Source organism: Musca autumnalis, unplaced genomic scaffold, assembly GCF_047663935.1.
Source record: "Musca autumnalis isolate F117 unplaced genomic scaffold, ASM4766393v1 scaffold_3, whole genome shotgun sequence".
Lineage (NCBI taxonomy): Eukaryota > Metazoa > Arthropoda > Insecta > Diptera > Muscidae > Musca > Musca autumnalis.
The window spans coordinates 30,544,744-30,563,058 of NW_027411866.1; the positions used below are offsets into that span (position 1 = coordinate 30,544,744).

The 18,315-nt window shown below is 30.1% G+C and overlaps 2 protein-coding genes across 3 annotated transcripts in view; one reads left to right on the forward strand and one right to left on the reverse strand.

Annotated features, from left to right (window-relative positions):
• Positions 1 to 18,315, forward strand: part of LOC141396601 (actin-histidine N-methyltransferase-like) — a 68,672-nt gene that overhangs the window by 48,224 nt on the left and 2,133 nt on the right. Inside the window, exon 2 of the mRNA XM_073972178.1 lies at positions 16,486 to 16,746. Within this exon, the coding sequence (XP_073828279.1) occupies positions 16,486 to 16,746 (261 nt within the window). The remainder of the gene's footprint in view (positions 1 to 16,485; positions 16,747 to 18,315) is intronic.
• LOC141396600 (uncharacterized) overlaps positions 1 to 18,315 on the reverse strand; it is a 428,433-nt gene that overhangs the window by 33,119 nt on the left and 376,999 nt on the right. The window contains exon 1 of one of the 2 annotated variants that reach the window (XM_073972177.1): positions 6,572 to 6,690. The exons of the other annotated variant lie outside the window; for it this stretch is intronic. Within the exon in view, the coding sequence (XP_073828278.1) occupies positions 6,572 to 6,646 (75 nt within the window). The 5' untranslated portion in view covers positions 6,647 to 6,690. Of the gene's footprint in view, positions 1 to 6,571; positions 6,691 to 18,315 lie in introns of those variants that run through there. 2 annotated transcript variants of the gene reach the window in all.

Below are 18,315 nucleotides of genomic sequence, written 5' to 3' on the forward strand. Positions count from 1 at the left end.
TGTGTTGCCACTTTTACACTTCATCTATTGACTTAATAAAACAACAATATAAACAAAATAAAAAAACAATAACAAAGCAACCACTTTATAAAGATAAACTTTAGACAAACAAACAAGCGGTAGGATATGTATGTAAGCTACAAAGGCAACCATAAGAAACACCAATCATTGAAAACATACAGCGGTAACACAACTAAAAAGTACATAGATACACTTGTATGTACATATGTAATATAATGTATGCATGTATGCAATGTATCACTCACTTTATATCCACAGGAAATGCGTTGCTTTTTCAATGAACTTCGTGTTATTTCAATTTGTTGCTACTACTTTGCAACTAGACAAGTGTGCATGCACATCCATGGTGGTGGTAGTAGTAGTGGCAATAAAAACTATCAAATACAACTCTTCACTATTCATATCATTCTGTTGTGAAAAATTATAAACTATTCTCTTAATAGGTCTGTACGATAACTTTCCCAGCAATAATTACTCAGCAAGTTCCAGTAACTTCTCTCAGTGAATTTTACTCTCTCAAGCAAGAAAAATTGCAGAAAGTTATCGAACAACATTTTGTGAGAACTTGCAAGAAAGTCAGCTGTTTTCGAAAATGTATGAAACATTTGGTCTGTTCCAGTACTGCAAGAATCTACTATATTTTACTATTTTTTCGATAACATAAAGGAAAAAATATTATCGTAGTAAAAAGTAGTAGCTTCTTGCAGATTCTGGAACAGAGCAATTGATTTTGTTTCTTTTTATAGTTTAAACCAAATGGAACAAAAACATAAATTTTAAAATAGTATTTTACTTATTTAAAGCAATAATCCTATTCACAACGCTTTAGAATCTAAAAGAATGTGAAATTGTGAATGAATTTCGCTTAGTCAAAAATGTTAACATTTCTAGTTGTTTACATTGAACAGCTGATTAAAAATCAGCTGGCAAAAGTTAAACATTTTTACGGAACAAATTTTCCCAGCAAAAATTCACAAGTTCTCATTGGAAGAATTGTCAAAAAAATCTCTCTCAACTCGCTCTCTTTTCCTGGACAATTTTGTTATCGAACAACATTCAGTAAAATTTTTTACGAATTTGTACAAATTTTTAGGTTATCGTACAGATCTAATGTATACGCATTCACGCGTATACATTACGCACAGAGTAGTCATTCATTCACACACAAAGAAAATTAGTTATGATTCATATGCAAAGTTATTTGCTTTATGAACTTTTGCAATAGACTATACATACAAAAGTGAAAACAAAGATTGGTTTTACATAAAAACAGTTGTCGATGAAAATATCTCTATAGAAGTTGTGGATAACAACTTTTCGAAATAGATAAGCTACAGATAACAGTAAGTGTGTAAAGAAAATTTATCGATAACAATTATTTTATACAAAAAGCTTGATTTTAGTAACAGTTCTATATAGAAAAATTATCGATAACAACAGTTCTATATAGAAAAGTTATCGATAACCACAAAATAGTTGATGATTGAAAAAGTTGATCAATAACACATTTCTATCATGGCACAATTACCAAGGTATATTAAAATTTTGAATATGTTATGTTATAAATGTCTTTATGTTGTTGCGGGGAATTACTAGACAAATAATTTTTTCATAAAGGGATTAGACTTTTTATATTCGAACAGCTGGTGTGACACCACTACCTTGTCGATAACAACAATTTTATATATAAAAGTTGTCGATAACAACATTTCTATATAGAAAAGTTAACGGTAACTTGTATTTTATAATGGAAAGTTGTCAGTAACAACTATTCTATACAGATATTATATCGATAACAACTATTCTATATACAAAAGATGTCGATAACAATATTTCTATATAGAAAACTTTTAGATAACAACTATTCTTTAAGAAAATTTGTCGATAACAGCATTTCTATACAAAAAAAGTTGTCAATAATAAAATTTCTATAGAGAAAAGTTCTCGATAACAACACTTCTATATAGAAATGTTGTCAATAACAACACTTCTATATAGAAATATTGTCAATAACAACACTTCTATATGGAAAAGTTGCCGATAACAACTATTCTATATAGAACATTTTTCGATAATATCTATTTTATATAGAAAATATGTCGATAAAATTATTTTATATGGAAAATTTGTCGATAAAAGTTATTTTATATAGAACAATTTTCGATAACAAATATTCCATATAGAAAAAATGTCGATAACTACCGTTCGATATAGAAAAATTGTCGGTAATAACTATTCTTTTTCTCTTTGTCAATAACAAATTTTCTATATACAAAAATTTATCGATAGCAACTATTCTATGCTGTCGATAGCGTCTATTCATTATAGAAAATTTGTCGATAACAACTATTCTTTATAGAAATGTTGTCAATAGCAGCTACAAAATATTGATAAGTTGTCGATAACAAATATTCTATGTCGATAATAACTATTTTATATGGAAAATCTGTCTATAACAACTATTCTACATCGAAAAGATGTCGACAAAAATTATTCTATATAGAAGAGTTATCGATAACAAATATTCCATATTAAAAAGGTTCCGATAACAGATATTCTACGAAGAAAAATGATCGATAGTAACATTTCTATATAAAAAAATGTCGATAACAACATTTCTATATACAATGATTATCGATAACAACATTTTTATATACAATGGTTATCGATAACAGCTATTCTATATAGAAAAGTTGTATATAACAACTACTCTCGATAACAACACTTCTATATAGAAATATTGTCGATAACAACTATTCTATATAGAAAAGTTGTCGATAACAACTATTCTATATAGAAAAGTTGTCGATAACAACTATTCTATATAGAAAAGTTGTCGATAACAACTATTCTATATAGAAAAGTTGTCGATAACAACTATTCTATATAGAAAATATGTCGATAAAATTATTTTATATGGAAAATTTGTCGATAAAAGTTATTCTATGTAGAACAATTTTCGATAACAAATATTCCATATAGAAAAAATGTCGATAACTACCATTCGATATAGAAAAATTGTCGATAACAACTATTCTTTTTCTCTTTGTCAATAAAAAATTTTCTATATACAGAAATTTATCGATTTATCTCAATAACACATTGTCAATAACAACACTTCTATATGGAAAAGTTGCCGATAACAACTATTCTATATAGAACATTTTTCGATAATATCTATTCTACATAGAAAATATGTCGATAAAATTATTTTATATGTAAAATTTGTCGATAAAAGTTATTCTATGTAGAACAATTTTCGATAACAAATATTCCATATAGAAAAAATGTCGATAACTACCATTCGATATAGAAAAATTGTCGATAACAACTATTCTTTTTCTCTTTGTCAATAAAAAATTTTCTATATACAGAAATTTATCGATTTATCTCAATAACACATTGTCAATAACAACACTTCTATATGGAAAAGTTGCCGATAACAACTATTCTATATAGAACATTTTTCGATAATATCTATTCTACATAGAAAATATGTCGATAAAATTATTTTATATGGAAATTTTTTCGATAAAAGTTATTCTATGTAGAACAATTTTCGATAACAAATATTCCATATAGAAAAAATGTCGATAACTACCATTCGATATAGAAAAATTGTCGATAACAACTATTCTTTTTCTCTTTGTCAATAACAAATTTTCTATATACAACAATTTATCGATAGCAACTATTCTATGTTGTCGATAGCGACTATTCTTTATAGAAAATTTGTCGATAACAACTATTCAATATAGGAATGTTGTCAATAGCAGCTATTCAATATTGATAAGTTGTCGATAACAAATATTCTATATAGAAAATATGTCGATAACAACTATTCTATATAGAAAATATGTCGATAAAATTTATTCATTATGTAAAATTTGTCGATAACAACTATTTGATATAGAAAAAATTTTCGATAACAACCAGTCGATATAGAGAAATGACCGATAACAACTATTCTATGTACAAAATTTGTAGATAGCAAATGTTTTATAAAGAAAAGTTGTCGATAGCAAGTATTCCAAGTAGAAAAGTTGTCGATAGCGACTATTCCATATGACAAAATTGTCTTTAACAACTATTCTGTATTGAATTGTTGTCGATAACAGCTATTCTATATTTATAAGTTTTCGATAACAATTATTGTGTACTTATAATAACTATTAATAACTATTTTATATAGAAAAGTTCTCGATAACCACTATTCTATATGGCAAAATGGTCGAAAAAAATATTCTATATAGAAAAACTCTTGATATTCTGTATAGAAAAGTCGATAATAACTATTCTATATAGAAAAGATGTTGATAAAAAGTACTCTATTAAAAAGTTGTCGCTAAAAACTATTTTATATAGAAAAGTTCTCGATAACATCTATTCTATACAGAATGTTTGTCGATAACAACCATTCTATATAAAAAAAGTTTTCGATAACAATCATTCCATATAGAAATGTTTTATATAACAACTATTCTATATTGTTAAGTTGCCGATAACAATTATTCTGTATAGAAAAGTTGTCGATAACAAGTGTTCTATATAGAAAAATGGTCGATAATAACTATTCTTATATGTAAAATTTGTCGATACAACTATTGGATATAGAAAAGTTGTCGATAACAACTATTCTATATAGAAAAGTTGTCGATAATAACTATTGTATAAAGACAAGTTGTCAATAAAAACTATTTTATATAGAAAAGTTGTCGATAAAAACTATTCTATGTAGAAAAGTTGTCGATAACAACTATTCCATACAGAAAAGTTGTCGATAACAACTATTCCATATAGAAAAGTTGTCGATAACAACTATTCCATATAGAAAAGTTGTCGATAGCAACAATTCCATACATAAAAGTTGTCGATAACAACTATTTCATATAGAAAAGTTATCGATAAGAACTATTCTACAAAGAAAAGTTGACGATAATCACTGTTCTACATAGAAAAGCTACATAGAATTCACACCTATTCTATATAAAGGTTGTCGTTAACAAATATTCTCTTTAGAAAAGTCGTAGATAACTATTCTATATAGAAAAGTTGATAGCAAGTATTCTATATCGAAAATATGTCGATAACAACATTTCTATATAGAATCGTTTTTGATAACAACATTTCCATATAGAAACGTCAATCATTTCTATATGCAAAAGTTGTCGATAACAACATTTCTACCTAGAAAAGTTGGCGATAACAATTATTCGATATAGAAATTTTGTCGATAAGAATTATTCTATATAGAAAAGTTGTCAATAGCAACTATTATATATAGAAAAGCTGTCAATAACAACTATTTTATAAAGAATGGTTGTCGATAACAACTATTCTTTATACAATAACTACCGATAACTACCAATCTATATAAAAATTGTGGATAACAACCATTTTATATAAAACAAATTCGATAACAACAGTTTTATATATAAATTTTGACGATAACAATTATTTTATATAAAAAGTTGTCTAAAAAGAAAATTTTTCGATAGCAGTTGTTCCATATAGAAAATTTATTTTATTTTATGTAAGAAAGGAATTTATGACATTTATTATATATAAAAAGGTAGTCGATAACAACTATTCATTATAAAATCCTGTTGATAACAAGTTCTCTATAGAAAAGTCGGCGATAACAAGTTTTTTAAACAGTAAAGTTACTGATAATAAGTTTAACGTCACTTGCAGTTCATCATTCATATTAAAAATCAATACTTTGACCCATTTATGAGTTTGGTAGACGCCCCCATCACAATCGATTGGTTGTCATGACAGAATGGTAAATCATCTACACAACACTACTCACATGTATGTATACGATACCACCTCATTCAAAAGAGGTAAATTCGTATCTCTAACATGTTTACCATAACAGTTTAGCTTAAAGCAATTGACAAGTGACGGTTATCAGGTTAATAAACGCTCATGTTGAGGCAGAAAATTTTAGGGGGTGGTAAATTGGATTTATGGAATGGGTAAATTAATGCCATAAAATCGATAACTGATTGAGAAGACAACTACACCCTTAATTGTCTCCTTCAATGTGCATTCACCGCAAATGGTGGAGATAAGGATCTAAGCGCTTAAAATGTCAATAGCACAAGTAAAACTTAACTATACAGATTGACGTTCTTCTTCTTCTTCACAACCAGCTGTGTTCTAAGTTTTTTTATTTACCACCTAGGAGATTTGTAAATTAAACTTTCGTTACACTTAACTTCTTCCCAACCACAAGATAGCTATGTTACACATTAATGCTTTGCAGTTATGAGCTATGAAATGCAATTATGTTTGAGAGTCACGTAGTAATTTATCCTTCGGCATGTTCAACAGATATTCTTGTTCTTAAAACACGAAAATGCGACCCCGTTAACCGCACAAAACGAAAGATAGAGAGAAAGAAAGAGAGAAGATTTTTAAACCACTCAAGCCAACCCATCCAAACTTGCTAGCAACACGACATTACTAATTGATGAAGTAAGTTCAAGTGAATCTGTGGGATATGATACTGTTGTAATATTAGAATTTTTCCTTGCTGCCTTACCAACACTTGTTTTCCCCAGTGTCTGTGGATTTTTTCGCTCTGTTCTTCTTTTAGAAAATTCATCTTCCTCTGCATTCCATTCTCTAGTTCAGCTCATCTTCATGGGAGATTTTAGTTTGCATCATGCTTGTCTAAGCATGAGGGCCAAAGCAAGTAAGCGAGTAAAAGTTGTTGTAATTGAATAATCAGTATTTTAATAAAGTTTGCATCATAGTTTCCAAGTGGCGAAGTTAACTGCCATTTGAATGATTTCGTACGCGGTGTGCCACAAGAACTCAAAAGTTTTGCTTTACCTTGAAACGTTGTCGATAACATACATCTTTTAATTAAAACGATAACAGTCAGTGCTATGGCGAAGCTGTCGACTACAGCATTTTCATAAGGAAAAGTTTTTGTAACACAGCGAAATATTGCAGATAACAGATTTTCTGTATCAAAAATTTGTCGATTTGTCGCACTTTTGTGTATCGAAAAGCAATCGATAACAGTTTCTAAATTCTTTTTTACGGAGAAAAAAGGCATCGATAACAAAACTTTTCTCAACAAATCCTCGATAACAATTTTTATACCCTCCACCATAGTATGGAGGGTATATTAAGTTTGTCATTCTGTTTGTAACACATCGAACTAATCATTTGCGACCCTATAAAGTATATATATTCTTGATCAGGATAAAATTCTAAGACGATCTAGCCATGTCCGTCTGTCCGTCTGTCCGTCTGTCTGTCCGTCTGTTGTAATCACTCTAGCGTCCGCAATAATTGAGATAGAGTGCTGAAATTTTGCAACCGAGGGTCTTTTTTCCATAGGCAGGTCAAGTTCGAAGATGGGCTATATCGGTCCACTTTTTGGTATAGCCCCCATATAACAGTACCTCCGGATTTGAGGTATTTTGACGTTCTTCGACACATTTGCAGACCGAATTAGCTATAATTTGGGATTTAGGGTTCATAGTGATCAACAAACTTATATCCCAAAGGATATGGGCATAGGTCCATGTTTTGGTATAGTCCCCATATAACGGTACCTCCCGATTTTCGGTATTTTGAGAATTTTAACCACAATTTGTAACCGAAATATCTGCAATTTGACATTTGAGGTTCTCAGTGGTCATGACATATCTCCACCAAACATCGTCAACATAGGTTCATGTTTTGGTATAGCCCCCATATAACGGTACCTCCCGATTTTCGGTATTTTGAAAATTTTAGCCACAGTTTTTAACCGAACTAGCTGTAATTTGCCATTTGAGGTTCTCAGTGGTCATGAAACATCTCCACCAAGCATCGTCAACATAGGTCCATGTTTTGGTATAGCCCCCATATAACGGTACCTCCCGATTTTCGGTATTTTGAGAATTTTAACCACAATTTGTAACCGAAATATCTGCAATTTGACATTTGAGGTTCTCAGTGGTCATGACATATCTCCACCAAACATCGTCAACATAGGTTCATGTTTTGGTATAGTCCCCATATAACGGTACCTCCCGATTTTCGGTATTTTGAGAATTTTAGCTACAATTTTTAACCGAACTAGCTGTAATTTGCCATTTGTGGTTCTCAGTGGTCATGAAACATCTCCACCAATCATCGTCAGCATAGGTCCATGTTTTGGTATAGCCCCTATATAACGGTACCTCCCGATTTTCGGTATTTTGAGAATTTTAACCACAATTTGTAACCGAAATATCTGCAATTTGACATTTGAGGTTCTCAGTGGTCATGACATATCTCCACCAAACATCGTCAACATAGGTTCATGTTTTGGTATAGCCCCCATATAACGGTACCTCCCGATTTTCGGTATTTTGAAAATTTTAGCCACAATTTTTAACCGAACTAGCTGTAATTTGCCATTTGAGGTTCTCAGTGGTCATGAAACATCTCCACCAAGCATCGTCAACATAGGTCCATGTTTTGGTATAGCCCCCATATAACGGTACCTCCCGGTTTTCGGTATTTTGAGAATTTTAACCACAATTTGTAACCGAAATATCTGCAATTTCACATTTGAGGTTCTCAGTGGTCATGAAATATCTCCACCAAACATCGTCAACATAGGTTCATGTTTTGGTATAGCCCCCATATAACGGTACCTCCCAATTTTCGGTATTTTGAGAATTTTAGCTGCAATTTTTAACCGAACTAGCTGTAATGATCGGTATTTTGAGAATTTTAGGTACAATTTTGTCTATTCAAAAATAATCGTCAATATAGGTCCATGTTTGGGTATATCCCCCCATATAACTGTACCTCCCGATTTTCGGGAATTTTCAGTGGTCACGAAATTTCTTCACTAAAATTCGTCAACATGGGTCCATTTTTGAGGGTCTACATTGTTTTGATGAAACTACCCTCAATTTGACTCTTGAACTTCCCTGCAGCTATAAAACTTTTCCGCCAAAAAATTTAAAGATAGGTTGACTCTTTGATATAGCCCCGTAGGTGGTACCTTTCACCTAGCTGAACACATTTTTTTAGATTAGATTAGATAACACTGTGCAACAAAATGGAGGTGAAAGTCTGGGGCACGGAAAATTCCTCTTGGGGAAGAAAGGCCTTGGTGAGTATATTATGAACCCCGAAGGACAGATCCGCCGTGAGTCGAACTTCCGCGTTATGGCGTGATGAAATTTTTGTTAGAGACCCTGTGGGCCATCAGGAATTAGCGTTATATCTTTGTTCACTGTTGCTTAAGTGCTCTACAAAAACAACAAACAAAGATATATTGCTAATTCATGATGGCTTACAGGGTCTCTTGCAAAAACTTCATCACGCCATAACGCGGAAGTTCGAATCACGGCGCATCTGTCCTTCGGGGTTTTTAATATACACACACCAAGGGCTTTCATCTCCAAAAGGAATTATCTTTGTCCCAACATTTGTGTTCACAGTGTAATTTAAGCAATAGTGGGAGGCAGTAGGAGTCCATTGTCGAAAAGTTGTTCCACCTAAAATTGTAAAAGGACCCTAATTATTCCATTTTAATTAAGACTATTTTATGGTGGAGGGTATAAAAAGTTCGGCCCGGCCGAACTTAACGACTTTTTACTTGTTTTATATAGAAAAGTTTTCGATAACAAATTTTCTTTACAGGAACGTCGCTAAAAACAGCTAATTTATGTACAGAAGTTGGCGATAACAATTATTCTATCGATAACACCCATGCTATATAGAAAAGTTGTCGATAACAACTGTTGTATATAGAATATATGCCGATTAAAAATACTTTATAAGAAAAGTTGTCGATAACACCATTTCCGTATAGAAAATTTGTCGATAACAAATATTATCTATAGAAAAGTTGTCGATAACAAATTTTCTTTACAGGAACATCACCAAAAACAGCTAATTTATATACAGAAGTTGGCGATAACAATTATTCTATACAGGAACACTGACGATAACAACCATTCTATATAGAAAAGTTGTCGATAACAACTGTTGTATATAGAATATATAACGATTAAAAATACTTTAAAAGAAAAGTTGTCGATAACACCTTTTCCGTGTAGAAAATTTGTCGATAACAAATATTATCTATAGCAAAGTTGTCGATAACAACTATTATATATAGAAAGGTTGTAGGTGGCAATATTCTATATGTAAATGTTGTCGATTACAACTATTCTAAATAGAAAAGTTGTCGATAACAAGCATTCTATAAAGAAAAGTTGTCGATAAAAACTATTCTATATAGAAAAGTTGTCGATAAAAGCTATTCTATATAGAAACGATTTCGATAAAAACTATTTTACACACAAAATATGTCGATAACTCCTTTATTATATATTCAAAAGTTTTCTATAACAACTGTTCTATGTATAAAAGTTGTTGATAACAATAATTCTATATAAAAAAGTTGTCGATAACAACAATTCTTTATAGAAAATTTGTCGATAACAATAATTATATATAGAAAAATTGTCGATAACAAATATTGTATATAGGAAAGTTGTCGATAACAACAATGCTATATAGAAAAGTTTTCGATAACAACAATTCTTTATAGAAAAATCGACAAAAAACGACAATTATATTTAGAAACGTTGTCGATAATAATTACTGTATATGGATAAGTTATCTGTTACAAATAATTCTTACAGAAAAGTTGTCGATAACAACATTCCTATATGGAAAAGTTGTCGATAACAACATTTCTATATAGAAAAGTTGTCGATAACAAAATTTCTATACAGAAAAATGTCCATAAAAACTATTATATATAGAAATGTTCTTTTTTACGGAGAAAAGACATCGATAACAACATTTTTCTCAAAAAATCCTCGATAACAATTTTTTATATAGAAAATTTTTCGATAACAAATTGTAGGTGAAAATATTCTATATATAAAGGTTGTCGATCACAACTATTCTATATAGAAAAGTTATCGATAACAAATATAATATATAGAATAGTTGTCGATAACAACAATTCTATATAGAAAAGTTGTCGATATGGAAAAGTTGTCGATAACAACATTTCTATATAGAAAAGTCGTCGATAACAAAATTTCTATACAGATATTTATATATGGAAAAGTTGTCAATAACATTTCTGTAAAGAGAAATGTCGATAAAAACTATTATATTTAAAAATGTTGTAGGTGACAATATTCTATATAGAAAGGTTATCAGTAACAAATATTCTATATAGATATGTTGTCGATAACAACTATTCTGCATAGAAAAGTCGATAATAACAACTATTTCGTTTACAAAAGTTGTCGATAATAACTATTCCATATAGACAAATATTCGATACAAACTATTCTATATAGAAAAATTGCCGATAAAAACTATTCTATATAGAAAAGTTGTCGATAACAACTATTCTATACAGAAATTTGTCGATAACAACTATTCTATATAGAAAAGTTGACGATAACAACTATTCTATATAGAAAAGTTGACGATAACAACTATTCGATATAGAAAAGTTGACGATAACAACTGTTCTATATAGAAAACATGTCGATAACTACTATTCTATATAGAATAGCTGCCGATAACAACTTTTCTATGTAGAAAATTTATCGATAACAACTATTCCACATTGAAAAGTTGTTGATAACAACACTTCTACATAGAAAATTTGTCGATAACAACTATTCTATGTAGAAAAGTTGTCGATAAAAACTTTTCTATATAGAAAAGTTGTCGATGACGACTATTCCACATAATAAGTTATAGATAACAACACTTCTACATAGAAAATGTGTCAATATCAACTATTCTCTATAAAAAAGTTGTCGATAACAACTGTTCTATATAGAAAAGTTGACGATAACAACTATTCTATATAAAAAAGTTGACGATAACAACTATTCTATATAGAATAGCTGCCGATAACAACTATTCTATGTAGAAAAGTTATCGATAACAATTATTCTATGCAGAAAAGTTTTCAATTAACAACTATTCTATGCAGAACAGTTGTCGATAACAACTATTCTATGCAGAACAGTTGTCGATAACAACTATTCTATATAGTATAGTTATCGTTAACACTTCTTATATATAGAAAATTGTCGATAACAACTATTCTATATAGAAAAGTTGTTGAAAACAGCTACTCTATATAGAAATGTTGTCAATAGCTGCCATTCTATATAGGAAAGATGTCGATGCAATGTGGTTGCTTTAATTATTACATTACCTCTCGTTATTCAATGCTTCCAGCAAATGCCATGCCATTAAAATCCTTAGCATTTATAATTTAATTTAAGATTTAATTATGTTAACGTCACATTCAGGCAACTGGAAATGTGAACCAGTTATGACAACTGAGAAAGCAAGCATCCGTTCACATAACTCCTTGCAAGAATGTAGTAACTCAGTTGTTGTGTCTGTTATTGAGATAGTTGCCAAGCACAAGTCAACATAAGATAGGTTGGATTAAATATTTCTTCCAAAGTCTTTAGCCAGAATTTACAAGAAATGAAGGTAAGAAGATAGTGGGTGAAACATAACATAATAAAATCAAACTTTAAAATGTAAAGGAAAAGTATGCTCATTTTATTTTCTTCTCTTCTGCTATCTGGTTTCATTTAAATTTTTAAAGACTTTTTAAAGGAAAAACAACCAATTAAAAGTCCCAAATGTTATTTTTTCATTTTATGTCTAAGAATTACTTTTTCCTTTCTCTCTGCCCCTAGTACATTTGTCCCACTTTGTGTTTGTCTTTTTTATTTACTTTTAGATTTTCTCCATAATTAAATTTTGCCACACCGAAAAGGGAGCCAAAAATTTAATTTTGCTAAACTTTTACTTCATTTCGACCCCCACCATGACAACTTTGCGACAACTCCATTGTCACTTTTTCCGGCCTCGTTTTCTCAAATCTCCTTTTGCTCAGGTCAAATGGAAATTGTTAGTGATTGTTAGTCTTGCGAAACTATTAGGGGGAAGAGGTCATTAAATTTGTATTTTTGTTGTAGAAAAACTTGATGAATTTTTTAATGTGGGTCACTAGAAAAATGATTACGCAAAAACAGCTACCAGCCTCTTTCACTTACCCGCCACGTATAACCGGTAACTGCGATCTCCAACTGACATTTTGCGGTCTTGTAAAAATTGGCGAAAATGAGAATGTGGCATACCTTTTACTTATGTTGTTATGTACATAATTGTTGCATAGTTTAAGGCATGTTTTGTTGTGTGCTTCTTTGCGATAGGAAAACAAAAACTGTGGTGCCTTCTCGTCATGAAAAGAGTAGGTTAAGTGGTGGCAGACATTGGCCTTCTTTTGTTTGTTTGTTTTACGTTGCTTTCAATTGGGTGTTTTATTAAATGTTAAACAAAGTAAGGGATGTGAAATGTAGCTTAACTGTGGTAATTTTGACAAAGTTAACAAAACGAAAAGTTATCAATAAGAATTTTTTAAAGCGTCGGTGACAATTTTTCTGTAACGAAATTTTGTTGATAAAAAATTTTAAACGAAAAGTTGTCAATAAAAAATTTTTATAAGGAAAAGTTGTCGGTAATCACTTTTCTATAACGAAAAAAATGTTGATAACAAAATTTCTACAACATAAAGTTGACGATAACAATTCTTCTGTAACGAAAAGTTGTCGATAACAACTTTACTATATCGTAAAGTTTTACATACGAATTTTTCTATAATTAAAAGTTGTCGATAACAACATTTCTATAACGAAAAGTTGCCATAACAAATTTTCTATAATGTAATGTTGTCGATAACAACTTTTCTATAACGAACAGGAGTCGATAAAAAAAATTTCCATAACGAAAAGTTGTCAATAACAACTTTTCTATAACGAACAGGAGTCGATAAAAAATTGTCTATAACCAAAAGTTGTCGATAGAAAATTGTCTATAAGGAAAAGTTGTCGACAACAACTTTTCTATAAGGAAAAGTTGTCGACAACTACTTTTCGATGACGAACAATTGTCGATAACAACTTTTCCGAACTTTTTTATAACGAAAAGTTGTCAATAACAACTTTTCTATAAGAAAAAGTTGTCGATAACAACTCTTCTATAACGAAAAGTTGTCGATAACAACTTTTCTATAACGAAAAGTTGTCGATAACAACTTTTTATAACGAAAAGTTGTCGATAACAATTTTTCTATAAGGAAAAGTTGTCGATAACAACTTTTCTATAACGAACAGGAGTCGATAACGAAAAGTTGTCAATAACAACTTTTCTAACGAACAGGAGCCGATAAAAAATTTTCTATAACCAAAAGTTGTCGATAAAAAATTGTCTATAACGAAAAATTGTCGATAACAACTTTTCCAAAACGAAAAGTTGTCAATAGCAACTTTTTATAACGAAAAGTTGTCAATAACAACTTTTCTTTAAGAAAAAGTTGTCGATAACAACTCTTCTATAACGAAAAGTTGTCGATAACAACTTTTCTATAACGAAAAGTTGTCGATAACAACTTTTTATAACGAAAAGTTGTCGATAACAATTTTTCTATAAGGAAAAGTTGTCGATAACAACTTTTCTATAACGAACAGGAGTCGATAACGAAAAGTTGTCAATAACAACTTTTCTAATGAACAGGAGTCGATAAAAAATTTTCTATGGCGAATAGTTGTCAATAAAAAATTTTCTATAACGAAAAGTTGTCGATAACAACATTTCTATAACGAAAAGTTGTCGATAACAACTTTTCTATAACGAAAAGTTGTCAGTAACAACTTTTCTATAACGAAAAGTTGTTGATATCAACTTTTCTATAACGAAAAGTTATCGATAACAACTTTTATATAACGAAAAGTTGTCGATAACAACTTTTCTATAAGGAAAATTTGTCGATATCAACTTTTCTATAACGAAAAGTTATCGATAAAAACTTTTATATAACGAAAAGTTGTCGATAACAACTTTTCTATAACGAAAAGTTGTCGATAACAACATTTCTATAACGAAAAGTTGTCGATAACAACTTTTATATAACAAACAGTTGTCGATAACAACTTTTCTATAACGAAAAGTTGTCGATAACAACTTTTCTATAACTAAAAGTTGTCGATAACAACTTTTCTATAACGAAAAGTTTTCGATAACAACTTTTCTATAACGAAAAGTTTTCGATAACAACTTCTCTATAACGTTAAGTTGTCGATAATAACTTTTTTATAATGAAAAGTTGTCGATAACACATTCTCTATAACGTTAAGTTGTCGATAATAACTTTTTAAATAACGAAAAGTTGTCGATAACAACTTTTCTGTAACGTAAATTTGTCTATAACAACTTTTCTATAAAGAAAAGTTGTCGACAACAACTTTTCGATAACAACTTTTCTATAAGGAAAAGTTGTCGATAACAACTTTTCTATAACGAAAAGTTGTCGATAACAACTTTTCTATAACGAAAAGTTGTCGATAACAACATTTCGATAGCTAACATTTGCCAATAATCGATATCTTCACTTTTCTATTATGAAAAAGTTGTCGACATTAACTTTTCTATAAATAAAAGTTGTCGATAACAACCTTTTCATACAAAAAGTTCTTTCCATGTTCCGCAGAAGGACACTGATCTTAATTATGAGCATCATGATGTTATTTAGCAGCGTTTGTTTGTGGTTTAAGGATTAGTTGAATTTTCAAAGGATAGTTAAGCTCATTTGTAATGACACTATGGAGGGCTGTGGCCAGGAGGTGGATAACGACTTTTTGGCTGCTGATAAGAGTGGGCATTGCAGTACTAAAACTATAAATTCTTGACTATGAACTCGTCCATCATCATCATGCTAACCCATCATTGTTTAGCATGTTGATGACGAGTTTAAAACTTTTATTCATCGTTTGAGTGTTCATGAAAGGATGAAAATAGCGGCGATGTCGTTGCTGTTACAAATTTTTGTTGATGGCAACTTTTTCACCCCGTTTTCTTCCCTTGTAACATCATCACAGTCATCACTAGGCAGTCTTTTGATGACTGTTAACACTCAAGTTCTTGTTGTTGTTTATTTTATTACGATGTTTTGTTGGTCTCCAACTTACAACGTCTCATCCTTTTGAAATTTGTACGTCGAATATTGTGGTTGTATCTTAGAGCTATGCGCTCGCTCTTGTTTTTGTGACCTCAAAAGTATGGTTTTAAAAAACATTATTCAAGTGTAAAAAGTTGAAAAATTACAGCATAGTTTTAGGCATTTTTATGAACTCAACAACAACAAACACAACACTTTGATGGTTTTAACTTTCAAGTAAGACCGACAAAGTTTGCTTGTCAGCTTCAGCGAGAGAAAGAGGATAACGACCAAAAAACAAATTGTTTTGGTCTTAAGCGAATTTTGGATGGGGTAATTAATTTTAAATTGGGTTACGAAATGTGACCTCCCTTGGCAAAGGAATTTACAGTAATTTATTATTATTATTGGCTGAATAAGTTTCTGATTTGTTTTCGTTTGTTGTTTACTTTCAGATGGGCAGTTTCAACCGTCATGACCCGTGAAAATCTAATACCTCGCACCAAACCCAAGCGTGAGGGTGACTTATCGGATACAATAGCCGCCTTGATACCCTTCTGGGATATGGCCAATCATCGTGATGGCACCATTACAACTTTCTTTAATATGGAAACTCAACAGGTTGAGAGTAGCGCCCAGGAGGACTATAATAAGGGAGAGCAGATATTCATTTACTATGGTGATCGTACAAATTCGGATCTGATGATTCATAATGGGTGAGCAAGGTTTTATCTAAATAAATTCTTTCGAGTAATTGATATCGAAAAAAGGAACTATCGATAACACTTTTTCCATGGAAAGCTCGCTATCGATAGTGTTTTTTTTCATAGGAAAACTGTTATGGATAAAATTTTTCTAGTTGTCAACAAAAATTTTTCTATGTAGATACGTTGTTATCGACAACTTTTCTATATAGAATTATTGTTATCGACAGCTTTTCTATATAGAATAGTTGTTATCGATAACTTTTATATAAAAATGTTGTTATCGACAGCTTTTATATATAAAAATAGTTGTTATCGACAACTTCTTCCCCTAAAATAGTTGTTATCGACAACTTTTCTATGTATATAGAGTAGTTGTTATCTACAACTTTTCTATATAGAATATTTGTTATCTACACCTTTTCTATATAGAATAGTTGTTATCGAAAACTTTTCTATATAGAATAGTTGTTATCTACAACTTTATTATACAGAATAGTTGTTATCGACAACTATATTATATAGAATAGTTGTTATCGACAATTTTTATATAGAATAGCTGTTATCGAAAAATTTTCTATAGAGTATTGTTTTTATACACAATTTTCTATATTGAACACTTTTTTAAACAATTTTTCTGTAGAGAATTTTTGTTATCGATAGTTGTTCTATATAACAAATTTGTTATCGACAATTTTTCTATATAGAATAGTTATTTTCGACAACTTTTATATAGAGTAGTTCTTATCGACAACTTTTCTACATAGAATAGTTGTTATCGACAACTTTTCTACCTAGAATAGTTGTTATCGACAACATTTCTGTATAGAATAGTTGTTATCGACAACTTTTTTTAATAGAATAGTTGTTTTCGACAACTTTTCTATATAGAATAGTTGTTATCGACAACATTTCTGTATAGAATAGCTGTTATCGACAGCATTTCTATATAGAATAGCTGTTATCGACAGCATTTCTATATAGAATAGCTGTTATCGACAGCATTTCTATATAGAATAGTTCATAACGACAACTTTTCAATATCGGGCAGTTGTTATCGACAACTTTTCTACATAGAATAGTTGTTATCGACAACTTTTCTATATAGAATAGTTGTTATCGACTACTTTTCTATATAGAATAGTTGTTGCCGACAACTTTTCTATATAGAATAGTTGTTATCGACAACTTTTCTATATAGAATAGTTGTTATCGACATATTTTCTGTATAGAATAGTTGCTATAGACAACTTTTCTAAATAGAATAGTTATTATCGACATCTTTTCTATATAGAATAATTGTTATCGATAAATTTTCTCTATAAAAGAGTTGTTATCGACAACTTTTCTATATAGAATTTTCGTTATCGGCAACTTTTTTATATAGAGTATATTTATCTACAATTTTTTTATACAGAATACTCGTTATCTACAACTTCTCTATATAGAATAGTTGTTATCTATAACTTTTCTATTTAGAATAGTTGTTATCGACAACTTTTCTATATAGAAGTGTTGTTACTGACATCTTTTTTATGTAAAATAGTTGTTATCGACAACTTTTCTGTATAGAATAGTTGT